Source organism: Hydra vulgaris, chromosome 01 (assembly GCF_038396675.1).
Source record: "Hydra vulgaris chromosome 01, alternate assembly HydraT2T_AEP".
Taxonomy (NCBI): domain Eukaryota; kingdom Metazoa; phylum Cnidaria; class Hydrozoa; order Anthoathecata; family Hydridae; genus Hydra; species Hydra vulgaris.
This window is the reverse complement of record NC_088920.1, coordinates 44,063,068-44,083,711: the sequence shown is the minus strand read 5'-3', so window position 1 is coordinate 44,083,711 and position 20,644 is coordinate 44,063,068. Positions and strand designations below refer to the sequence as shown.

Here is a 20,644-nt window from a genome sequence, read left to right as displayed (position 1 = left end):
GCAGTTCTTGTTAAATGGGAGAGAGGAAGAATACCAACTCAAAGAATTGATAATGTGGAAAGAAAGTTAAAAAAACTTTATAACGATTATCTGCTGCTGAAAAAACGCAAAGGTTCAAAAATGGACAGCTGTTAAGTAAAAGAAGGAATTCCTTAGACTGACCTTGAAGAACTTTTTGATATATCAACCAAAAATGCATCAGAATTTATAAAAAAATAATGAAGATAAAGCATTCTTCCATCAACAGCAAGAAGATCCATTAAGTTCCATCGCCTACTCTTTGTGTTTGGAACAGTGACTCAGGCTCTTAGTCAATCAGTAAAAGATTTACCATTGCTGTACAGCACAATCCACAGAACAACACAACTTGTTCATGAAGTCAGACTACTGCTGTCAAGGTCAATTTCTCTTATAATGATTCACATTTTTTGCATTGGGATGGAATTTTCTTACCAATTATCACTGGTGGTCAACAAAAAGTGAATAGAAATGCCATCCTTGTGACTGGTGCAACGATGGAAAAATTGCTAAGCGTTCCAAAGATTGGTCGAGGTACAGGTCAGCAACAGGCTAATGCTCGTCTGAAGGCTCTTTAAGATTGGAAATTGAATGAACATGTTCATGGACTCATTTTTGACCCACCCAAAGTTTTAGGTTAAACATTGGCTTGTTACTACTGCAAGGAAAAAATAGTAATAACTGACATAAGTCGTTTTGTGGCATTTATATTTGGTCAGTTTCTGAATGAAGCCTTTAGCTGAATGAGCACTATTCAATGATGCCAAGCTTCTTCAACAGATTAAAGAATATCCAAATCGCACATTTGCAACTGCTGCAGCAAAAGCTTTTCATCACCACCTCTGGTATTTTTCTGAACATTTAGTAGGATGTTACTTTTTTTTTATTGAATCACCTAATGAATTTATGTAATAAATTATTGTTTCCAAATTTATGTAAAAAATTTATTCAAAAATAATATAAATACAATAAATTTAGAGTTCTTCAAAATGGCAGATATTAAAGCATATTAAAAATATAATTCAGATATTAAAGCATATTAAAAATATAATTCATTTTTCAAATTACAACATCTAAAATATTGACATTTCTGATACAAATGTCTGATCATAATCTATGATCAGACATTTGTCTTTTTAATCGATAAATATGGATTGTTTGGTTATAAAAATTTTACTAAAAGATTTTATTTTACAAAAAATGTACTTTTTGTGTTTAAACAGTTGTTTGAGAATTATCTCTTGTTATTAGCAAAAATTGGATCATTGACTAGTGTTGGAACATGTCGTCAACTAGTGTCATCGACTAGTAGTTTTTTCAATTCACAGCAAACATCCACTTAATAAAACAACACTTTAAAAAAAAATTTAAAATAGAAAAATCACAGCACTAAACACTTAGATAAAAAATATAGTTAAAATTGAATTTGTGTTATTTAGAATAACAACAAAATATAATATAACTTGAATTATTTAGAATAACAACAAAATAAAATATGACATGTTACTATTGAAATTATGGAAATGGAATTTTTCTGATATTTCTGAAAATCCAAAAAATCATTATTACTCTTATAAAATTATCATTGTAATTATCTCTTATAAAATTATCATTGTAATTATCTCTTATAAAACTATCATTGTAATTATCTCTTATAAAATTATGATTGTAATTATCTCTTATAAAATTATCATTGTAATTATCTCTTATAAAATTATCATTGTAATTATCTCTTATAAAATTATCATTGTAATTATCTCTTATAAAATTATCATTGTAATTATCTCTTATGAAATTATCATTGTAATTATCTCTAATAAAAAATTATTGTAATTATCTCTTATAAAATTATCATTGTAATTATCTCTTATAAAAAATCATTGTAATTATCTCTTATGAAATTATCATTGTAATTACCTCTTATAAAATTATCATTGTAATTATCTCTTATAAAATTATCACTGTAATTATCTCTTATAAAATTATCATTGTAATTATCTCTTATAAAATTATCATTGTAATTATCTCTTATAAAATTATCATTGTAATTATCTCTTATAAAATTATCATTGTAATTATCTCTTATAAAATTATCATTGTAACTATCTCTTATAAAATTATCATTGTAATTATCTCTTATAAAAAATCATTGTAATTATCTCTTATAAAATTATCATTGTAATTACCTCTTATAAAATTATCATTGTAATTATCTCTTATAAAAAATCATTGTAATTATCTCTTATGAAATTATCATTGTAATTACCTCTTATAAAATTATCATTGTAATTATCTCTTATAAAATTATCACTGTAATTATCTCTTATAAAATTATCATTGTAATTATCTCTTATAAAATTATCATTGTAATTATCTCTTATAAAATTATCATTGTAATTATCTCTTATAAAATTATCATTGTAACTATCTCTTATAAAATTATCATTGTAATTATCTCTTATAAAAAATCATTGTAATTATCTCTTATAAAATTATCATTGTAATTACCTCTTATAAAATTATCATTGTAATTATCTCTTATAAAAAATCATTGTAGTTCTTTTTGACCAATCAAATCATTATAATTCTTATTTAGCCAATAAATTCTTTTTATGCCTTATTAAAATAATTTAACTTATCAGTTACATCATTTTTATTCTTTTACTGCTTTATATTTAAACTTACTAACCATCAACTAAATATACTTATGAAGACAGCCTTTATATGCCTGTTTAAAAATGACAGATATTAAAAGATTTCTGGTTTAAAAAAACTTTATATAAAAAAATGTAAACCATACATGTCACCATCAGCAAAACAGCATTTGATATTTTCGTTCCTGCCAGGTTATTAGCATGACAAGTGTATACTCCATGGTCACTTCTTTTAACCCCATAAAAAACAATTGTGGTGGAATAACCGTAAATAGGCAAATTATCTTTATACCATGTATACTTAATAGGTTGTGATCCATTCACTGAACAGTTTAATACAGCTGAGCGGTTCTCTTCAACACTTAAGGAAGGAGTGAGAGACAAATGTGGTTGATTGATATCTATAATTGTAATTAAACAATACTAATATTTTATTTTATTTTTTTAAACTTAAAAATTTAAAAATTTTGATAAACAAACCTCAAAACATAAAAAAATAATCTTAATAATCCTAAAGTAAATGTTTCAATAATTTTTTTGTATATAAATATTTTTATTGTAGCTACATAAATACAATCAAATAACTGTTCTTCCTGCTCTAAAACAGTTTGTAAAAAGTAATGCTAAATTAAACATTAACATTTAAAAATTCAAAATTCAAAACTCCATTAAAACTAACTACAGAGAAAATAAGAGTTTTTGTCAAGTATTTTTACACGGAACTAGTTTTTGTCAAGTGTTTTTACACTGAACTCTAAGTCTGATTTGAAAGATGTAAAGTTGTATTGAAAGATTTTATATTATCCACCCAAGTCAGTTTATTATCCACCCAAGTCAGTTGGTTTCATGTAGGTTTAAATTTAAAGCCTACATGAAACAAATTTACAGATGTAAAATCAAAAATATTAGTGACTCAGGAAAGAATACTCAACACTGAAAGCAATTTTGTAGCTAGCTTTAATGGAAGGAGAGTTTGATTTAGCATTATTTTTACAAACTGCTTTAGAGGTTTTTCTTTAAAGCACATGTAATAAATGTCCCTAAACAAAAAAATAATAATAATAAACTCAGAGTAACATTTAGTGTTAAGACCTTTTTGAATTTAAATCTGCTGTTTTATTTTTTAAACAACAACAACAACAAAATACAATTTTTTTATTACAATCATTACATCAAAAATAAGTATATATATATATATATATATATATATATATATATATATATATATATATATATATAAACAATACTAATTATACTAAAGTTAATGATTGTAATAATAATGTAATCAGGAAATAATTGATAACAATGGTGTCACTTAGAAATCTGATTAAATGAGTGACTCCAAACAGTAGTATATTAACAATAATAATAACTACAATTACAATACTTTGATAAGAAGGATGAGATAAGGCTATTTAGAAATAGTAAATAAACTAATCAAAATTATACAAATGTAAAAAGAAATCAAAAAATTGAGAAAATGAAAAAATAAAAAATTTTTAATCAAAAAACATATGCTATAAACAAAGCAAAAAAACTGACAAAATGTTTTTTAATGTTTTTTCCCTAAACTTTTAACTTTTTCTTTAAACTTTTCCTTTAACTTTTTTTTCTTCTTTTAAAACTTTTTCTCCTATTTTTATTACTTATGCTCTATTCTTATTCTTTTTACTTGTTTTTTTTTTTAAAAAAAGAACCATTATTTGCAAAATCATTGCAGTTAAAAAAACAAACTAAAAATGTTTTTTAAACAATATCATGGAAAAGATTTGTTCTGTAAAAAAATTAACTTAAAAATTGATGCTTTCTAAATCAAAACGCCTTTCTCATGTACTGTTGTAAAAAAGAAAACAAATAGATAAGTTTAAGAATGTTCTGCAACTCAAATGAGACAACCTATACCCTACTTGTTGCATTTCCATTGAATACTATGTATATATCTAGTTTTGCTATATTACCCCATCATTTAAAATTTTTAACAACAATAGTCGTTAAATATGATTCAAAGGGAATGGTTGCCATTTTAATGCACATTAATTGTCAAGACAATAAAAAGACATTAATTCTAAATTTATCAAGCACAAAAAATATTTTTGAAAAAAAAAGAGCTACCCAAAAATCTATACAGAAAATAAATAAATAAATAAAAACAACTCACAAACAACTTTTAACTCATAAAAAGTACTCTTAGTTTCAATCCCATTTGTAACTTGACACTCAAATGTTGATGCATCATCAATAGCAACACTTTGAATTACAATCTCATTCATAAAAGAAACCATCTTGTTTTTATTATTCCATTTAAAAAAAACTGCCGGGTAACCAGATGAAATGCAAGCCAATTTCACTGTATCGCTTTCATTGTACTTTTCTTTCAAAATAGAGTCTCCATTCATTGAAATGACTATGGGATTTGTGAGAACTAAATGAAAACAATGTTTTTTTTTACTTATAAATTTTCAATAGATCAATAACAATTTAAAATAAAATATTGCGGGCGTAAATGTTTATAAAAAACAGATAATTCAACTAATTATATTAAATATTATTAAATTGAAAAAAAATAATTAATATTGATTACCAACAAGAACAACAAAAAGAAATCACTCAATAATTTAAAAATATTCTTTCTCTATATATATTTATGTAAATATAGGTATTATGGTGCCTTAAAACCCCCTTTAAATAGAAAAACACAACTCAGTGTTTTTAATGTGTTGTGGTTATCTTTTGTGCTTGTCCTTTTTTAGATTTTATTGCAGAAAAACTACAGTTTTCTTATCAAAAATAAAAAACATGAGTTTTTATAAGTTTTTTGATATCTTTAAGTTGATCTGTTTTCAAAGAAATTTTTTAAAAACAATATTAGAAACCCATTGAATAGAAAATGGACTTAAGCATGTACTAAATATTGGATGTATGTATATATATATATATATATATATATATATATATATATAAATACAAACAAACATATATATATATATATATATATATATATATATATAAACATGCATATATATATATATATATATACATATACATATATATATATATATATATATATATATATATATATATATATATATATATATATATATATATATATATATATATATATATATATATATATATATATATATACAGGGTGCGTAAAAGTTCCCGCACTCAGTATTTACGACGTAAAAATATGTAGAACTATCATAATGCGTCAAAAGTTCAAACATTTATTCTTGATAACATACTAAACAACAAAAACAAGTCAGATCTCAAAAAGTCCTCTTTTCGCCTTGATACACGCCCTGAGGCGCTTGGGAATGCTTCAACCAGGGCGGACACCATATCATCGTCAATAGTGGCCCATTCTTTTTCTTGTGCTTGCCGTAGAGAGTTCAAATTTGGATGACGAACAGCTCCAACCTTGGCCTTCATAATTCCCCAAATGGAATAGTCAAGGGGATTAAGATCTGGGCTGTTTGGAGGCCACTCTTCTCGTGTGATGAAACCTGGAAAATTGGCTTTGCACCAATCCTGGACGACCATTGCTTTGTGGGCTGGGACAGAATTCTGTTGAAACGTCCAAAACTGCCTTCCGACGTGTGAATTGGTCCAAGTTAATACCTCTGTTGTCAAAATATCATCCAGGTCGTTTTGAGCTCTGATTTTCACTCCTTGATTGACAAAAACCAATGGCATCTTGCAGTCTCCTGTAATCGCTCCGAAAACCATCACTGCTTGGGGTGAGCTGTCTTTGAAGCAATTCGACCTTTCTGGTTTGCTTCTTGAATGTTTCCAGTGATTATCCGGTCATTCTGATGGTTCACGAACTGCTCGACAGTGAAGAGGCACTCGTCCGTGAAGAGAATCGCCAAGGCATTCGCCGGCTTCTTGAATCGCTTGAGAAGCTCCTTGAAATGGGCTTAACGAGTGGCTTTCATCTGATCAGTAAGTCCGTGAGCTTTTTGAATTTTGTACAGGTATTTTCCAAGCTTTTTGTGGACGATTTGCAAAACTGAACCTTCCGAAATCCCTTCATCCTTGGCCATTTGTCTCATCGATCGATCTTATAGCTAGCCTCTCGATTGCCGGCCGCAAATCTCTTGATTTTGTCATGGAACCTAAAAACTTCAATATTAAAACATATTCAAAGATTAGAGAAGAGCATAAATAATGGAGAAAAATAAACGGTATGCTTTAAAATAAGGGAAATAACGTCGTTGCCAGAGGAGTGCGGGAACTTTTTACGCACCTTGTTTATATATATATATATATATATATATATATATATATATTATATATATATATATATATATATATATATATATATATGGAAAAAATAATAAATACACTATCTAAACATTTAGAAAAATGGTTTTTATTCCCAGCAAATGATTTTAACTGATGAATTAGTTAATTTCGAAGAACTCCATTTTGAAGCTTTTAATATAATTTTACAGCGACTTTTTGAAGCGTTTTAATACGATTTTACAGCAACTTTAGGTTCAAAATTCAAATTATATTTGATTAGCTAAATACATTCGATTCAAGTTAAAACTGATTAACTGTTAATTCCTATGTTTTTATAAACTTTTTTGTTAAAAATTATATTTTTTTAACAAAAGTTTTTTTTAAATAAGTTTTTTTCAATTTTTTTTCATGTTACTAAAGATTTTGTTTAAAGTAGCTGGAAATTTACTGGAAAAAATAATAAATACAGAAATGGTTGATTTGATTCTATATTTAAAAAAATCAAGAAAATTCAATGTTTATAAAACAAATACTTAACAAAAATAATTAAAACCAATTAAGAACAAAACTAACTTTTCTTTTTTCTGAAAAAGGTTTATCAATCACTTCATACAATATTTACAAAAATTGCCTAACATTTTGTTGCATGTCCTTTATTTTTTTTCACTTTGATTGGTCTTTTGGGCATGCTGTTGACCAATTTATGGCATGTTGATATTGAAATAGTGTACCATGATGTTTTCACAGCCTACCACAGATCCCTTCTGTTCCAAGGTTTTTGTTTTCCTACCTCATTCTTTACAATTTTCCATAAATTGTCTATTAGATTTAAGTCTCGCGATTATGCTGGCCAGTTCAATTGTCTCATACCATTATTTTGGAACCATCTCTTAGTAAAAGAAGCTGTATGTCTTGGATCGTTATCTTGTTGAAATATCAAGAGCAGTGGCATGTTATCCTCAGCATAAGGAAGCATTATTTCTTCAAGTATATTAGTATAAATATCAATTTTCATAGTGTCTATTATTAAATAGATAGGACCAATACCAGATGACGAGAAACATCCCCACACCATAATGCTTCCACCACCAAATTAAACTGTTTTTTTTAGTGTAATGTGGTTCAAACTCTTTATTTAGTGGTTTGTGGACAAACTGCTAACTATCTGATCCATAGAGCAAGCGGATCAAAAGTCGCATTTATTGTCTGACAGTAAGTTATTTGACTCAAGATGTGAGAAATTTGTTGAACAAAGACTTTAAGAGCTTGATAATAACAGAAAAAAGACTGATCGGACAATAATTGGAGGGGTCAGAATGTTCACCAGAATTTATGAAAACTGGAACATAAGATGCAATTTTGGAAGACTATGACAGGAATGTTGTCTGGACCACATGCCATAGAAGAGTTTAACCAAGATATGACTTTAGCAACAGAAGTTGATGTGATTTGAATGTCTAACAATGGGTTAACCTGTTTAATTGGAATGGAAGGAATGAATGGCTATAGGATTCGATAGTGGAATGAGAAGAAAAGTCCTTTGCTAATAGTTCTACCTTATACTATGAACTGAGAAATAATGGAGTTTAGCATCTGATAGCACTTTTTTATAACAATTTCTTGCAATAATAAATAGCCGTTTATTCTCAAGAGAGTTGATCTTTTGAAAAAGATGAAAAAATGATTATGATTAGATATAGCTGCTGCACAAGAGGGTAAAAACCATGGAGTAGAATGAGGCTTGACTTGGTACCAACAAGAAGGAGTAAAAGCTTTCATTCTTGTCTGAATCCAGGAGGTTACATAGGAGATGCATTTTTCAGCTGAGAGGGAAAAGACATCAGTCTAAGGTCCGTCACGAAAAAAATCACATAAAGAATCCAGTGAAAAAAAAGTACAAGATTGAAATGGTAAAAAAAATGAGAATGAAAGTATTGAAGAAATTATTGCATGGTCAGAACCACCTAAAGGAAAAAAAGGAGAAACTGAATTCAAGCTAGAATCAGAGACCAGACATAAATCAAGGAATGAAGGTAAATGATTAGGGTTGTCAGGAAAACAAGTCACAAAGTTAAGCTTCTGAGTAAGAGATTGATAAATGCAGAAGTTATAGGATTTAGTGCCAGCAAGGTCATTGGCGTTAGAGCCAGCCATTCAGTGTGATTAGCATTTAAGTCACCAAAAACAACATTATTGGCAGAGGGGTAAAGAAAGAGGGCATGGTCAATTTGATGAGAAAATTCAATCAAATTGATCTAAGAAAATCTTAAAGTGCAGTCTTGGAAAGGAGAACGATAAAGAACAAAAGTGATAGAGTGAAGAGGTGCAAAGCAGAAATACATAAAAGTATGGTCAAAGAATTTGAACCTGATTTTACAACAAATAGGTGAATTAATGCATATGTATACCCCAAGCCAAGTTTGTGACTATTGGAGTCTTTGCAAATCAAAGAATAGTACCAATCAACACTGAGATCTGAAGTAGGAATTGTGGAATTTAAATTAGTCTCACTAAGAGCAAGCAAATCTGGTGAATTTTGCAAAAGGTAAGATTTTACTGATGGAAGATTGCTTCGCAGACTACGAATATTTGTAAAAGATATATTAAAATGGTTAGGTAGTGTGAATGGTTTTTTATGTTTAATATTTTATACATATCATATACATGATATATAAAAATAGACGTATACATTTTTGCACATACATAGGTACATGCACACACGGACATGTTATATGTACACACAGACAAGTTATATACATCTATTTAGATACAACCCTCAGAATTAGAAAAAGTCAATCTTTTAGAGGACGGCATCAGGTTGGCAAAAATTATTTGATACAAAGGTCTTACCATAAAACATAGGAACGAGGTCAGCAATTTTTTGCTGACCTCAAACACCTTCAGGTCGCCAGTTAAGTCGGCATTGCCGAATGCCGACCCTAATTTCGAGGGTTATAGATATAAATACTTGTGTGTACATGTATTTATATCTAAACAGATATAAATTCATGTATTATTTATAGGTGTATACGTGTGTATACATATTGATATGAATTTACAGATATTTATAACTATGCTGTTTAGATGTTAACTATGTATGAAATAATTGAGTTTTTTTCTCATTATAAAACCTAAACAATTTGATGTTACAGGTTAACTACAAATAAAAATTGAGTAATATTAAAAAAATATGACTCCCAATTTTATAAATGGGCCCTCAGAACTACCCTTTTGCCCTGTTTTTGATCTTTAGAACTCTGTACAGATTTTAAAATTTACTTTTCTAAACCTACTTCAGGACCAACACTTTTATGTTCAAAAGGTTTTATATGAGTGCCACAACATGAAACCTGATGGTCTTTTTGGTTGACAGTGCACAGTTAATGAGCTTCACTTGTAAAGTTCATCAGTGAACAAATCAAAATTCAAAATACATTCAACTCAACAAAGTATAGAACATTTTTATATAAATGCTTTTAAATTAAATTTAAATACCATTTTTCCAACGTAACAACATAACATCAATTTCTTACTTTGGTTACTCAATTTTGTTGTCACCGATGGCAACATTTAAGTCATAAGGTTAACAGTGAACAATAATATATTAATAACAATAGGAATATAATAATATATTTAAAAATAATTTTAATATAATAAGCTTTTTTAACTTTAGTGTCATTATTTGCCTGAAAAGGTGAAATTAGAACCATTCTTTAGTTTTGTAGAAATAAAATATAAATAAACACAAAATTTACATGACACAGAGAGATTGACAGCATTAGAGTTTTGAGATCCAACAGGATTAAAAACTTCACAAGAGTACAAGCCACTATCGCTATGAGTAACATTATGCAATGAAAAAACATTGTCATTGTGTTTTATATCAATATTATTTTTCTTCCATCTATATGCTAATGGAGCAGTACCATTAGAAAGGCAATGCATTGTTATTGAATCTCCTTCTTTGCTCATGTTGCTAGAAGTAGTGAAGACAGAAGTAGGACCAAGGTCTATAAAAATAAAAAATTGTTAACAATTAAAAAAGATTTCTTCAAATAGCACCATAATAATATATTTAGACAATAACATGTTTAAGATGGGGAAGAAGTTTGTGTTTTTCTTTTTTTTCTAATAAATGGCAAGAAAATGCAACCAAAATGACAATATATAAAATCTAAAATTAACACACAGGTTCAATTTTATTTAACTGATATAAAAAGAGTGAGAAAGAATAAAAAAAAAAAAATTTTCTTTATTATATGCAAAAACTTTTTGTAAAAATTGAAAAAGTAGGAGAACTTTAAGAGGGTTAAAGATATGTATATCAATAAAAGATGCGGTATTAGACTAGCGGTAGAATATATATATATATATATATATATATATATATATATATATATATATATATATATATATATATATATATATATATATATATATATATATATATATATATAAGTATATATACAGCATTTCTGATGAGTTTTAATAGATAAAATACAGTGTAAAATGAAAACATTTAATAAGTGATTTTCTACTAATTTATTATTGCTCTGTTCTTTTAAGAACATTGTTCACACTATTTTGATATATCTATCTATATCTATATTTATATATCTATATATATATATATATATATATAAATATATATATATATATATATATATATATATATATATATATATATATATATATTATATATATCTATATCTATATATATCTATATATCTATCTATCTATCTATCTATCTATCTATCTATCTATCTATCTATCTATATATATATATATATATATATATATATATATATATATATATATATATATATATATAAAGCTCTCATAAAACAAACAAAGCAAGCTATGTTTGTTTGTTTGTTGCTGCTCCTCTAACAGCTTTTTACAAGAATTTTCAGTTTTTGGGCAAGCTATCTGTTTATTTATTCAATAAATTGGTTATTAGATACAAAATTTAATTTTACTCTTGTTACAAGCATTTGCTTTTAACATTCTTAGACAATTCAATTCGTTAGACAAGCGTTTTCTTAAGGTTTTCACACTAGCTATCCATTTATTTATTAGAACTTTACTAAAAATAAACAACTACATTTTGTAATAAAAAAATAAGTATAAAACTGGAACTTTGTTTTTTTTGAATTCGATGTTGTTTGCACAACAATTTTTAACTTTTCTAATCAATATCTAAAAATAGAGAAGAAAAGAATGTGGTTTATATTTATGAAAAAAATTATACTTTTACAAAAGCCTTAAAAAGTTCCTGTAAACTATTTTATGGGAGTTTGGGCAAGAGCGGGATATATTTACTCAGGCCTCAGCAAGAAGCAAGAACTAAAGCTCTCACTTCTTGTGGAGGCCTGAGTATATATATAAATTTACATATATACCTGTTTATTGTGTGTTTAGATAACATTTCTGACAGCACACTGAAATAGTCTGCTGCCGGGAGCTTAAGTACATACATTGGCTATCTTGTAGCCTACTGCTACAAAGAAGTGCCACAAAATAAAGTTCAAGATAAAATGCCTTGAATTACTAATTAGTATCATATTTTTTAAAAATATTTATTGAATAAAAAGTACTAATAACTTTATAATAAGTAATAATAATAAAAGAATAACTTCTAGTTGTCTATTGATCATCTAAAAATTGTCACTTGTTGATTATCTAAACAATTCTATTTGAATATATTTTCAAACTTTTAAAAATTTTATAATAATTGCTATAAAAAGAGCTTTTTGTATATTGCAAATGTAAAGAAACATTTTTTATATATATGCAGAGAAAAATTTATAAAGAAAAAAACAACTTTTTATAGAAATTTTTCTGTTTTACTTACAATTGACAATAATTTTCACAATTTGAAACGTTTCTGCCACAATATTTTTGCATACACATTTATAAATGCTAGAATCACCAGTCTGAACATCTTTCAGCACTAATGTAGATGTGTTGCTAATGATATTTTCTTCTACTCCTTTAACCCATCTATATTCAATATCACTTGGATTTCCAAAACATCTACAAGGAAGTGAGAAATTTTCAGTCTCATTTAGAATTACCATTGATTTTCCTATGTCAGGAGTGTTGAGATCTGAAAATCAATTAAAAAGATATTATAGTATGTGCATATTTATATAATATATAACCCTCAGAATTAGAAAAAATGAGGTTGGCAATAATTTGCCAACCTTAATCTTTTAGAGGTTGGCATCAGGTCAGGAAAAAAAATTTGATACAAAGGTCCTACCATAAAACAAAGAAATGATGTCGGCAATTTTTTGCCGCCTTCAAACACTTTAAAGTTGGCAGTTAGGTCAGCATTGCCAAATGCTGACTCTAATTCTGAATATACATATAAATACATTCATACATAGATACATACATACATAGATACATACATACATACATACATACATACATACATACATACATACATACATACATACATACATACATACATACATACATACATACATACATACATACATGCATACATACATACATATTAGTTATTGCTCGTATGTACCTATGTACATATGTATGAATGTGTGTATGTATGTATGTATGTATGTATGTATGTATGTATGTATGTATGTATGTATGTATGTATGTATGTATGTATGTATGTATGTATGTGAGTTATTTCGATGGAAAAATAAATAAATTCAAACAAAAACCAAGTTATCATTGGTATACCTAATATTTAAAAATTTTTAATTTTAATTAATGTTGTGTTACTTTTTTGTTTTCAATTCCAAATTAAAGTCTTGTGTCATCTTTTTTATATAAATGGTAGCTAAATAACATTTTGATAAACGCTTAGAATTATAAGAGCAATTTTTTTATCTTAACTACCACGAATTTATTATATCATATATGAACTTAAAAAGTACAACTAGTTTAAATAAGTTTTTTATGTTTAACAATAAATATTATCTGCTATAGTTTCCCAACAAAACAACTAGGATAAGTAACAAAAATAGCATTTTTTTTTTTAATTTACACATAAAAATAATCTCTAATTATAAAATGGAATATAGCCATTATAAAACACTAATTAATCTATATTTTAAAATAATTAATTTTTTGATTGAAGCATTTCTTTTAGGCATACATACATTGTTTATATGCGTCCCATAAGTAACGACTTATTGTAAATAGATACTGGCCTTGTTTATAAAGTTAAGTTAAATTGTGGTCCAACTATGTTTACAATGCAAAAACGCATTGTAAACATAGTTGGACCTGCTCTTGCAGCCAACCTCCAATCATTATCACATTGTCGTAATGTTGCTTCTCTTTCTCTTTTCTACAAACACTACAGGCACTTCTCTAAAGAGCTAGCATCTCTTGTGTCATCTACTAAAACTAATTCTTGTGTTACTTGTCATTCAATTAAGTCTTATCCTTTCTCTGTGAATATTCTTAAGTGCTCAAAAGAATCTTATTCTTCTAGTTTTTTTCCCTCGTACAAAAGTTCTTTGGAATTCGCTTCCTTCGTTTTGATTTCCTGATTCATATAATTTGCAATCTTTTAAGTCGTCTGTCAATTGTTATCTTGCTTTATAAACTTCATCTTTTCTTTTTCAGTAACTTCTAACCCTAATAGTGGTTGCTTGAAGACTTGATGGAAGCAAAGATGTTAAAAAAAACAACAACTTATTACCAGTCATTGTTTTTCAATAAATGTAACTTATTACCAGTAAATGTTTTTCATTTTAGATTGTAATATAAACTTATGGCTAAAACTAATGCTGAAAGACAAAGTAAATGGAGGTTTAGCCTGTTTTTGTGAAGGAAAAAATTAAGAGTTTGTTAAAAAACACCCAGTAAAAAAAAGAGAAGAACACTCAAAGTTATCAAATGATAAAAAGCAAAAAGCTGATATAGAAAGAAAGATTAAAGAAAAGGGGAAAAAGCTATATGGAGAAATGGAACTTGAAATAAAACTAATGAAATTATTTGTTTTAAGAAACCATATAGTGCACCTTCTTCTCTACCAAGGGCTGTAAATGAAGTAAAACAAATGTTACCCGATAGCCCATCACAGAAAAAAGTTTTAAAATTAGCTGCGAAACTACCTTGCAACATTGTAGAATGTTCTAATGGTTTTAGAGGAGTTACTTTCTTAAATAAAGAAATCAAGAATAAAGTTGTGAATTTTATGAAAATGATGATGCCAGCCAAATGTCTCCTGGAAAAAAAAAATTGCAATAGAAAATAATGGGAAAAAAGATTATATCCAAAAATGACACATGTACATGAGCATAAAAAAGACACATGCTTTGTTTATGACAGAAAATGAAAACATAAAGATTGGTGTAAATAAATTTACAAGATAAAGGTCTTTACATGTCCTTCTTAGTTGACAAATGCCAGCTAATGTATGCACATGCATTATCATCAAAATATAATTCTTGCACTGAAAAATCTCTTATTAAAAAAAAAAAAAATTGAGATTATTATGCATTTTGTCAATTAAATTTTTGAATTTTTGTCATTTAAATTGATAGATTTTTTGACTTATTTTTTTAGAATACTACAACCAATCTAAAAATTGGAGTGAAGAAGTATATATTGCGAAATAAATAGTAGATGTAATATTATCTTATTATATATAATAATGGCTAAATAGATATATTCTTTAAAATAAATATCTAAATATCTGTTGATTTAATTGTTAATAAGTTATGTCCCATAAGTAACATTTATTTCTGTCCCCGCAAGTGGCGATAGCTAATTTGATTTAATATGTAAAAAAATTTTTTTTCATTTTTTTTTAAACAACTTCGCTTCCAACAAGGCTGCAAGCAGCCACTAATTAAAGTTGGAAGTTACTGTAAGAGAAAAGATGAAGATTGTAGAGCAAGATAACGATTGACGGACGATTTAAAAGATTGCAAATTATATGAATCAGGAAAGCAAGATGAAGGAAGCGAATTCCAAAGAACTGATGTTCGAGGAAAAAAACTAGACGATTAAGCGTTTTTGGAGCACTTAGGAACAGTCACAGAAAAAGGATGACACTTAATTGAATGACGAGTAACACAAGAATGAATTTTAGTAGACGGCACAAGAGACGCTAGCTCTTTAGAGCAGTGCCCATTATAGTATTTGTAGAAAAGAGAAAGAGAAGCAACATTACGACGATGGGATAGTGGTTGAAGGTTGGCTGCAAGAGCAGGTCCAACTATGTTTACAATGCGTTTTTGCACCTTGTCTAAACGAGAAAGGGCATCATTAGAAGATCCGCCCCAGATATGGCAACAGTATTCCATACAAGGCCGGATTTGAGATTTAATGAGATAGAGAATAGAATCCAGAGTAAGAAAGTGGCGAGCTCGATAAAGAGATGCAACCTTAGCAGATGCTAATTTTGCAACCGATTTGATATATGGTTTCCAAGAAAGATTGGAAGTAAGAGTTAATCCTAGAAGATGAATAGTAGATGACTCATCGAGTATATCACCGTTCATAAATATAGGAAGATCTAAATTATTGCGATAATGATTGGCTGAAAAAAATTGAGTTTTATCTGAATTAAAGTTCACCAGCCACTGTGAGCCCCATGCTGTAGCAGAAGTGAGATCCTTTTCAAGCTCAAATGCCCCCTCCAAGCAATCAGAGGGTGTTGGTTTCTTATCACGACAAGAATAAATGGTAGTATCATCAGCAAACAATGCCACCTTAGATGTGAGAATATCTGAAAGATCGTTAATGTAAATTAAAAAGAGTATAGGGCCAAGGATAGAACTTTGAGGAACCCCTGAAGTTACAGAATAAGAAGAAGAGTGTTGTCCATCGAGGACAACTTTTATGCTACAATTGGAAAAGAAGGATTCAATGATCTTAAAGATGTTGCCGGATACACCATAAGAAGAAAGCTTATGGAGAAGACCAGCATGCCAAACTTTATCAAATGCTTTTGAAATGTCAAGAGCGATGGCCTTAACCTCTCCACCTTTATCTAATGCACGATAAAAACTGTCAGTTATTACTGTTAACAAATCAGCTGTAGAACAAGAAGATCGAAATCCATATTGATGGTCAGAAAGTAAGTGATTAGATTCAAGATGAGAAGTTAAGTGTTTGTTAATTAAAGATTCAAAAACCTTGCTTATGATAGGAAGAAGACTTATGGGACGGTAGTTTGACGAATCTGATCGCTCCCCAGAATTTTTGAAGATAGGGATAACAGATGCGGCTTTCCAGCAGGCTGGAAAACAAGACTCTGATAAGCACTTGTTGAATAGTTTTGAGAGTATAGACAACAGCTCCGGAGAACACTTCTGCAAGACAATAACAGGTATGTTGTCTGGGCCACAAGCTGTAGAAGAGCCTAGACAGGAAATCACTTTAGATACAGATGCTGGAGTGATATGAATGTCAAGCAATGGATCAACCTGTTTGTTGGCAATATCAGGTAGAACGCAATTAGTGGAATCAAGAGATGATATTGATGAAAAGTTTTTAGCAAACAGTTCGGCTTTGTCTTTAGGTGAGGTGACAAAGTCTGAACCATACAAGAGAGGTGGAATTATAGATTTGCCCTTATTATTGATATTATTAAAGATTCTCCAGAAGTCACGAGAGCCTAATTTTTGAGATGAGATACAAGATTTCATGACCTGAGAATAGCGGGTTTTGGCATTAGACAAAACCTTTTTACAGTTGTTTCTAGCAGTAATAAACAGACATCTGTTTTCTGGAGAATTGTTTTGCTGATAAATATGGAAGTAACGGTTTCGATTGGCAATCGCAGCAGCACAGTCTGATGAAAACTATGGAGGAGAATGAGGCTTGACCTGGAATCGTCGAGAGGGAATAAAAGATTCCATGCCAGCCTGAATCCACGAAGTTATGTAAGAAGCACATTTGTCGACAGGAAGTTGAAAGATTTCTACCCAAGGGCCATCACGAAGAAAATCACGGAAAGATTCCCAGTCAGCTTTACTGTAGTTGTAAGAGGTTCGATAATAGGGGTATTCAGGTGATGAAGAAGAATGAGATATTAGTTTTAGAGAGATCAAACTGTGATCAGAAGCACCTAAGGGTGAATGTGGAGAAACTGAGCACTGACTAGGATCAGAAACAAGACATAAGTCGAGTAGAGAAGGTAAATGATTAGGGTTGTCAGGAAAGCAAGTTGGAAAGTTGACTATTTGAGTTAGGGATTGAGAAAGGCAAAAGTTGTGGCAAAAGTTGTGGCAAAAAGTTAGGGATTGAGAAAGGCAAAAGTTGTTCAAATAAATGACTAAAACAATCTTTTCAATAATTTTACGCAGAATAATTTACAAACTTAATTTAATTTAAGAAGATAATTTATGTAAATTAAATATTCAGCTTGAAATGTTCAATTGAAAACAACAGGTTTAATACAATGTTTTTTTGCGCCCTGTAAGAAACGCATCATGTAATCATTGGTGAATATATTGTGGCCCTGAGAATAGAGTTTCACATATAACTTAAATATAATTGGATCTTACAAAACCATGATTTTATTATCTTTCTACTTTCCTTTTTCAGTTTATATATATATTTTTATATTGTATTTTTATGTGTTATTTTTTATTTATACATACGTATGAATATATAGATAATAGTTTTTTTATATATGCATTTGTTTATATTAAATTAATATATATACATATATGTATGTGTGTGTATGTATATATATATATATATATATATATATATATATATATATATATATATATATATATATATATATATATATGTATATTTTTGTATATTTATGAAAAGTATAATAAAATCAACAACTGAATTGATAAATATAAAATAAAGCAATGTGGAAACAAAGACAAACAATCTAAATATGTATATTTATATATATATATATATATTTATATATATATATTTATATATATATATATATATATATTTATATTTATATATATATATATATATTTTTATATATATATATATATATATATATATATATATATATATATATATATATATATATATATATATATATATATATATATATATATATATATATATATATATATATATATATATACATATATATACATACATACATACATATATATATTTACACACACACACAAAAAATAAACTAAACTCATCTAAACTTTTTTCTATTTGTGTTAATAAGTCCTTGTGTAATAATGTAATAAGATATAAAAAAACAAACTATATCAGGACCTGAAGATAATCCATTTTATAGGGTGGTAGCCCTCCTATAAATAAATTTGAATTGGTGTATATAACTATGGAATTGGTGTATATAACAAAACAACGTTGTTTAGAAAATAGATGCCAATTGTAACTCTGCTGTCAAAAATTTAGCTTTGCCCACCTTGATGTCTGGATAATAAAGTTTATGAACATCATTTGGGAACAGAAGTTAAGTATCAATTTGCAAGCCGACCAATTAAAGAAACTTTTACAAAAAGTAGCAGTTATAGAAAACAGTTTCTAGTCTTAATCAGAGAGAATAATTATGATCCTGAAGTAGCATAAACAAGCAAGTATCAGAGAAAAGCCAAACTAATTGCTAAAATTGGTCAAGTCCTAATCGAACTAAAGCAAGCAGTCCAGCATGAGAAAATTATAGTAGTATTTGGTGTTCCTGAACCAGCTTATGCAGCAGATGTTACCCAAGCACCACAAGCAGTGTTACATTGCATCACAGAGGCCTTTAGAGTACTAGGCCTCACCAATGATGATTTTAGTTTATCCTGATGTTAGTTTAGACCTTTCTTCTGATGTTAGTTTCTTAACACAAAAAAGTCATCAAAGGTTTTTAAAAGATTTTAAGGATTTTGCTAAATAAAATTAGCTTTCACAAACTTGCTGCACATAAAACCTTCAAGAAATACACAGGCGCTACTGATTTGTTGCCAACTGAAACAGAGTTTGAATAAAGCCTTCGCACAGAAAACAACACTTGCAATGACAAACATTGTATTATTAACATTGTAGTATTATTGTATTATAAACATTGTATTATTATTTTCATTAGGGTATCTGCAATGAAGCAACTGTCAAGATCCATGGTGAACTCACTCCTTGCTCCACACCAACCAATTAGCTCAACCACAAACACCGATTGCTTACCAACAACCTGTACCACTTATCATGTATTCTCTCTCTAACAAAATTAAGATCATTGATGAATTTTTTACAGATACCAACATTGATATTGCCTTTTTATCTGAAATGTGGCTGAAGCCTAATGGTTTGTAAATTATTCTTTTTCAAATATATAATAATTACAGTTACAAAAGCACTGAATCTTAGGATCGTCATTTGCCATTCTCACCAACTCCTTAATACACAACCTACCCAGAAACCAGCTATTTTTGACATCATCTTAAGTAATGCTCTGAAATGCTAAGTAAAATTTTTTTTTCAGATTTGGTAATTCAGACCTCATTGTAGTTAGTCACCTCAATTTCTACAAAACCACTGACTCAAAACCGCAACTTTTTTTATCTGATCATTAGACCAAGTGGAAAGTACTTTCAAATCAAATCAGCAAACTAATTATATAAAGAAAACATATTTACAACAGAAGTTCCTCCTCTGGCAAAATAGATTTTTTTCAAGAAATCAGGTTAATAATTCAATTGAACAACCATTTCTAATGTGTCTAAACAAACTAATCTCTCGTTTTTCATTGTCTAGCAGATCTGTCTACTACTGCCATTTTTCCTTTT

General features: G+C 28.3%; 1 protein-coding gene across 2 annotated transcripts in view; it reads right to left on the bottom strand.

Annotated features, from left to right (window-relative positions):
• LOC101236066 (hemicentin-1) overlaps positions 1-20,644 on the bottom strand; it is a 166,173-nt gene that overhangs the window by 43,400 nt on the left and 102,129 nt on the right. For both annotated transcript variants that reach the window (XM_065788290.1, XM_065788291.1), the window contains exons 32-35: positions 12,775-13,029; positions 10,676-10,930; positions 4,831-5,094; positions 2,819-3,073 (exon numbers count right to left, since the gene is read on the bottom strand). In XM_065788290.1, coding sequence (XP_065644362.1) covers positions 2,819-3,073; positions 4,831-5,094; positions 10,676-10,930; positions 12,775-13,029 — 1,029 coding nt within the window. The remainder of the gene's footprint in view (positions 1-2,818; positions 3,074-4,830; positions 5,095-10,675; positions 10,931-12,774; positions 13,030-20,644) is intronic.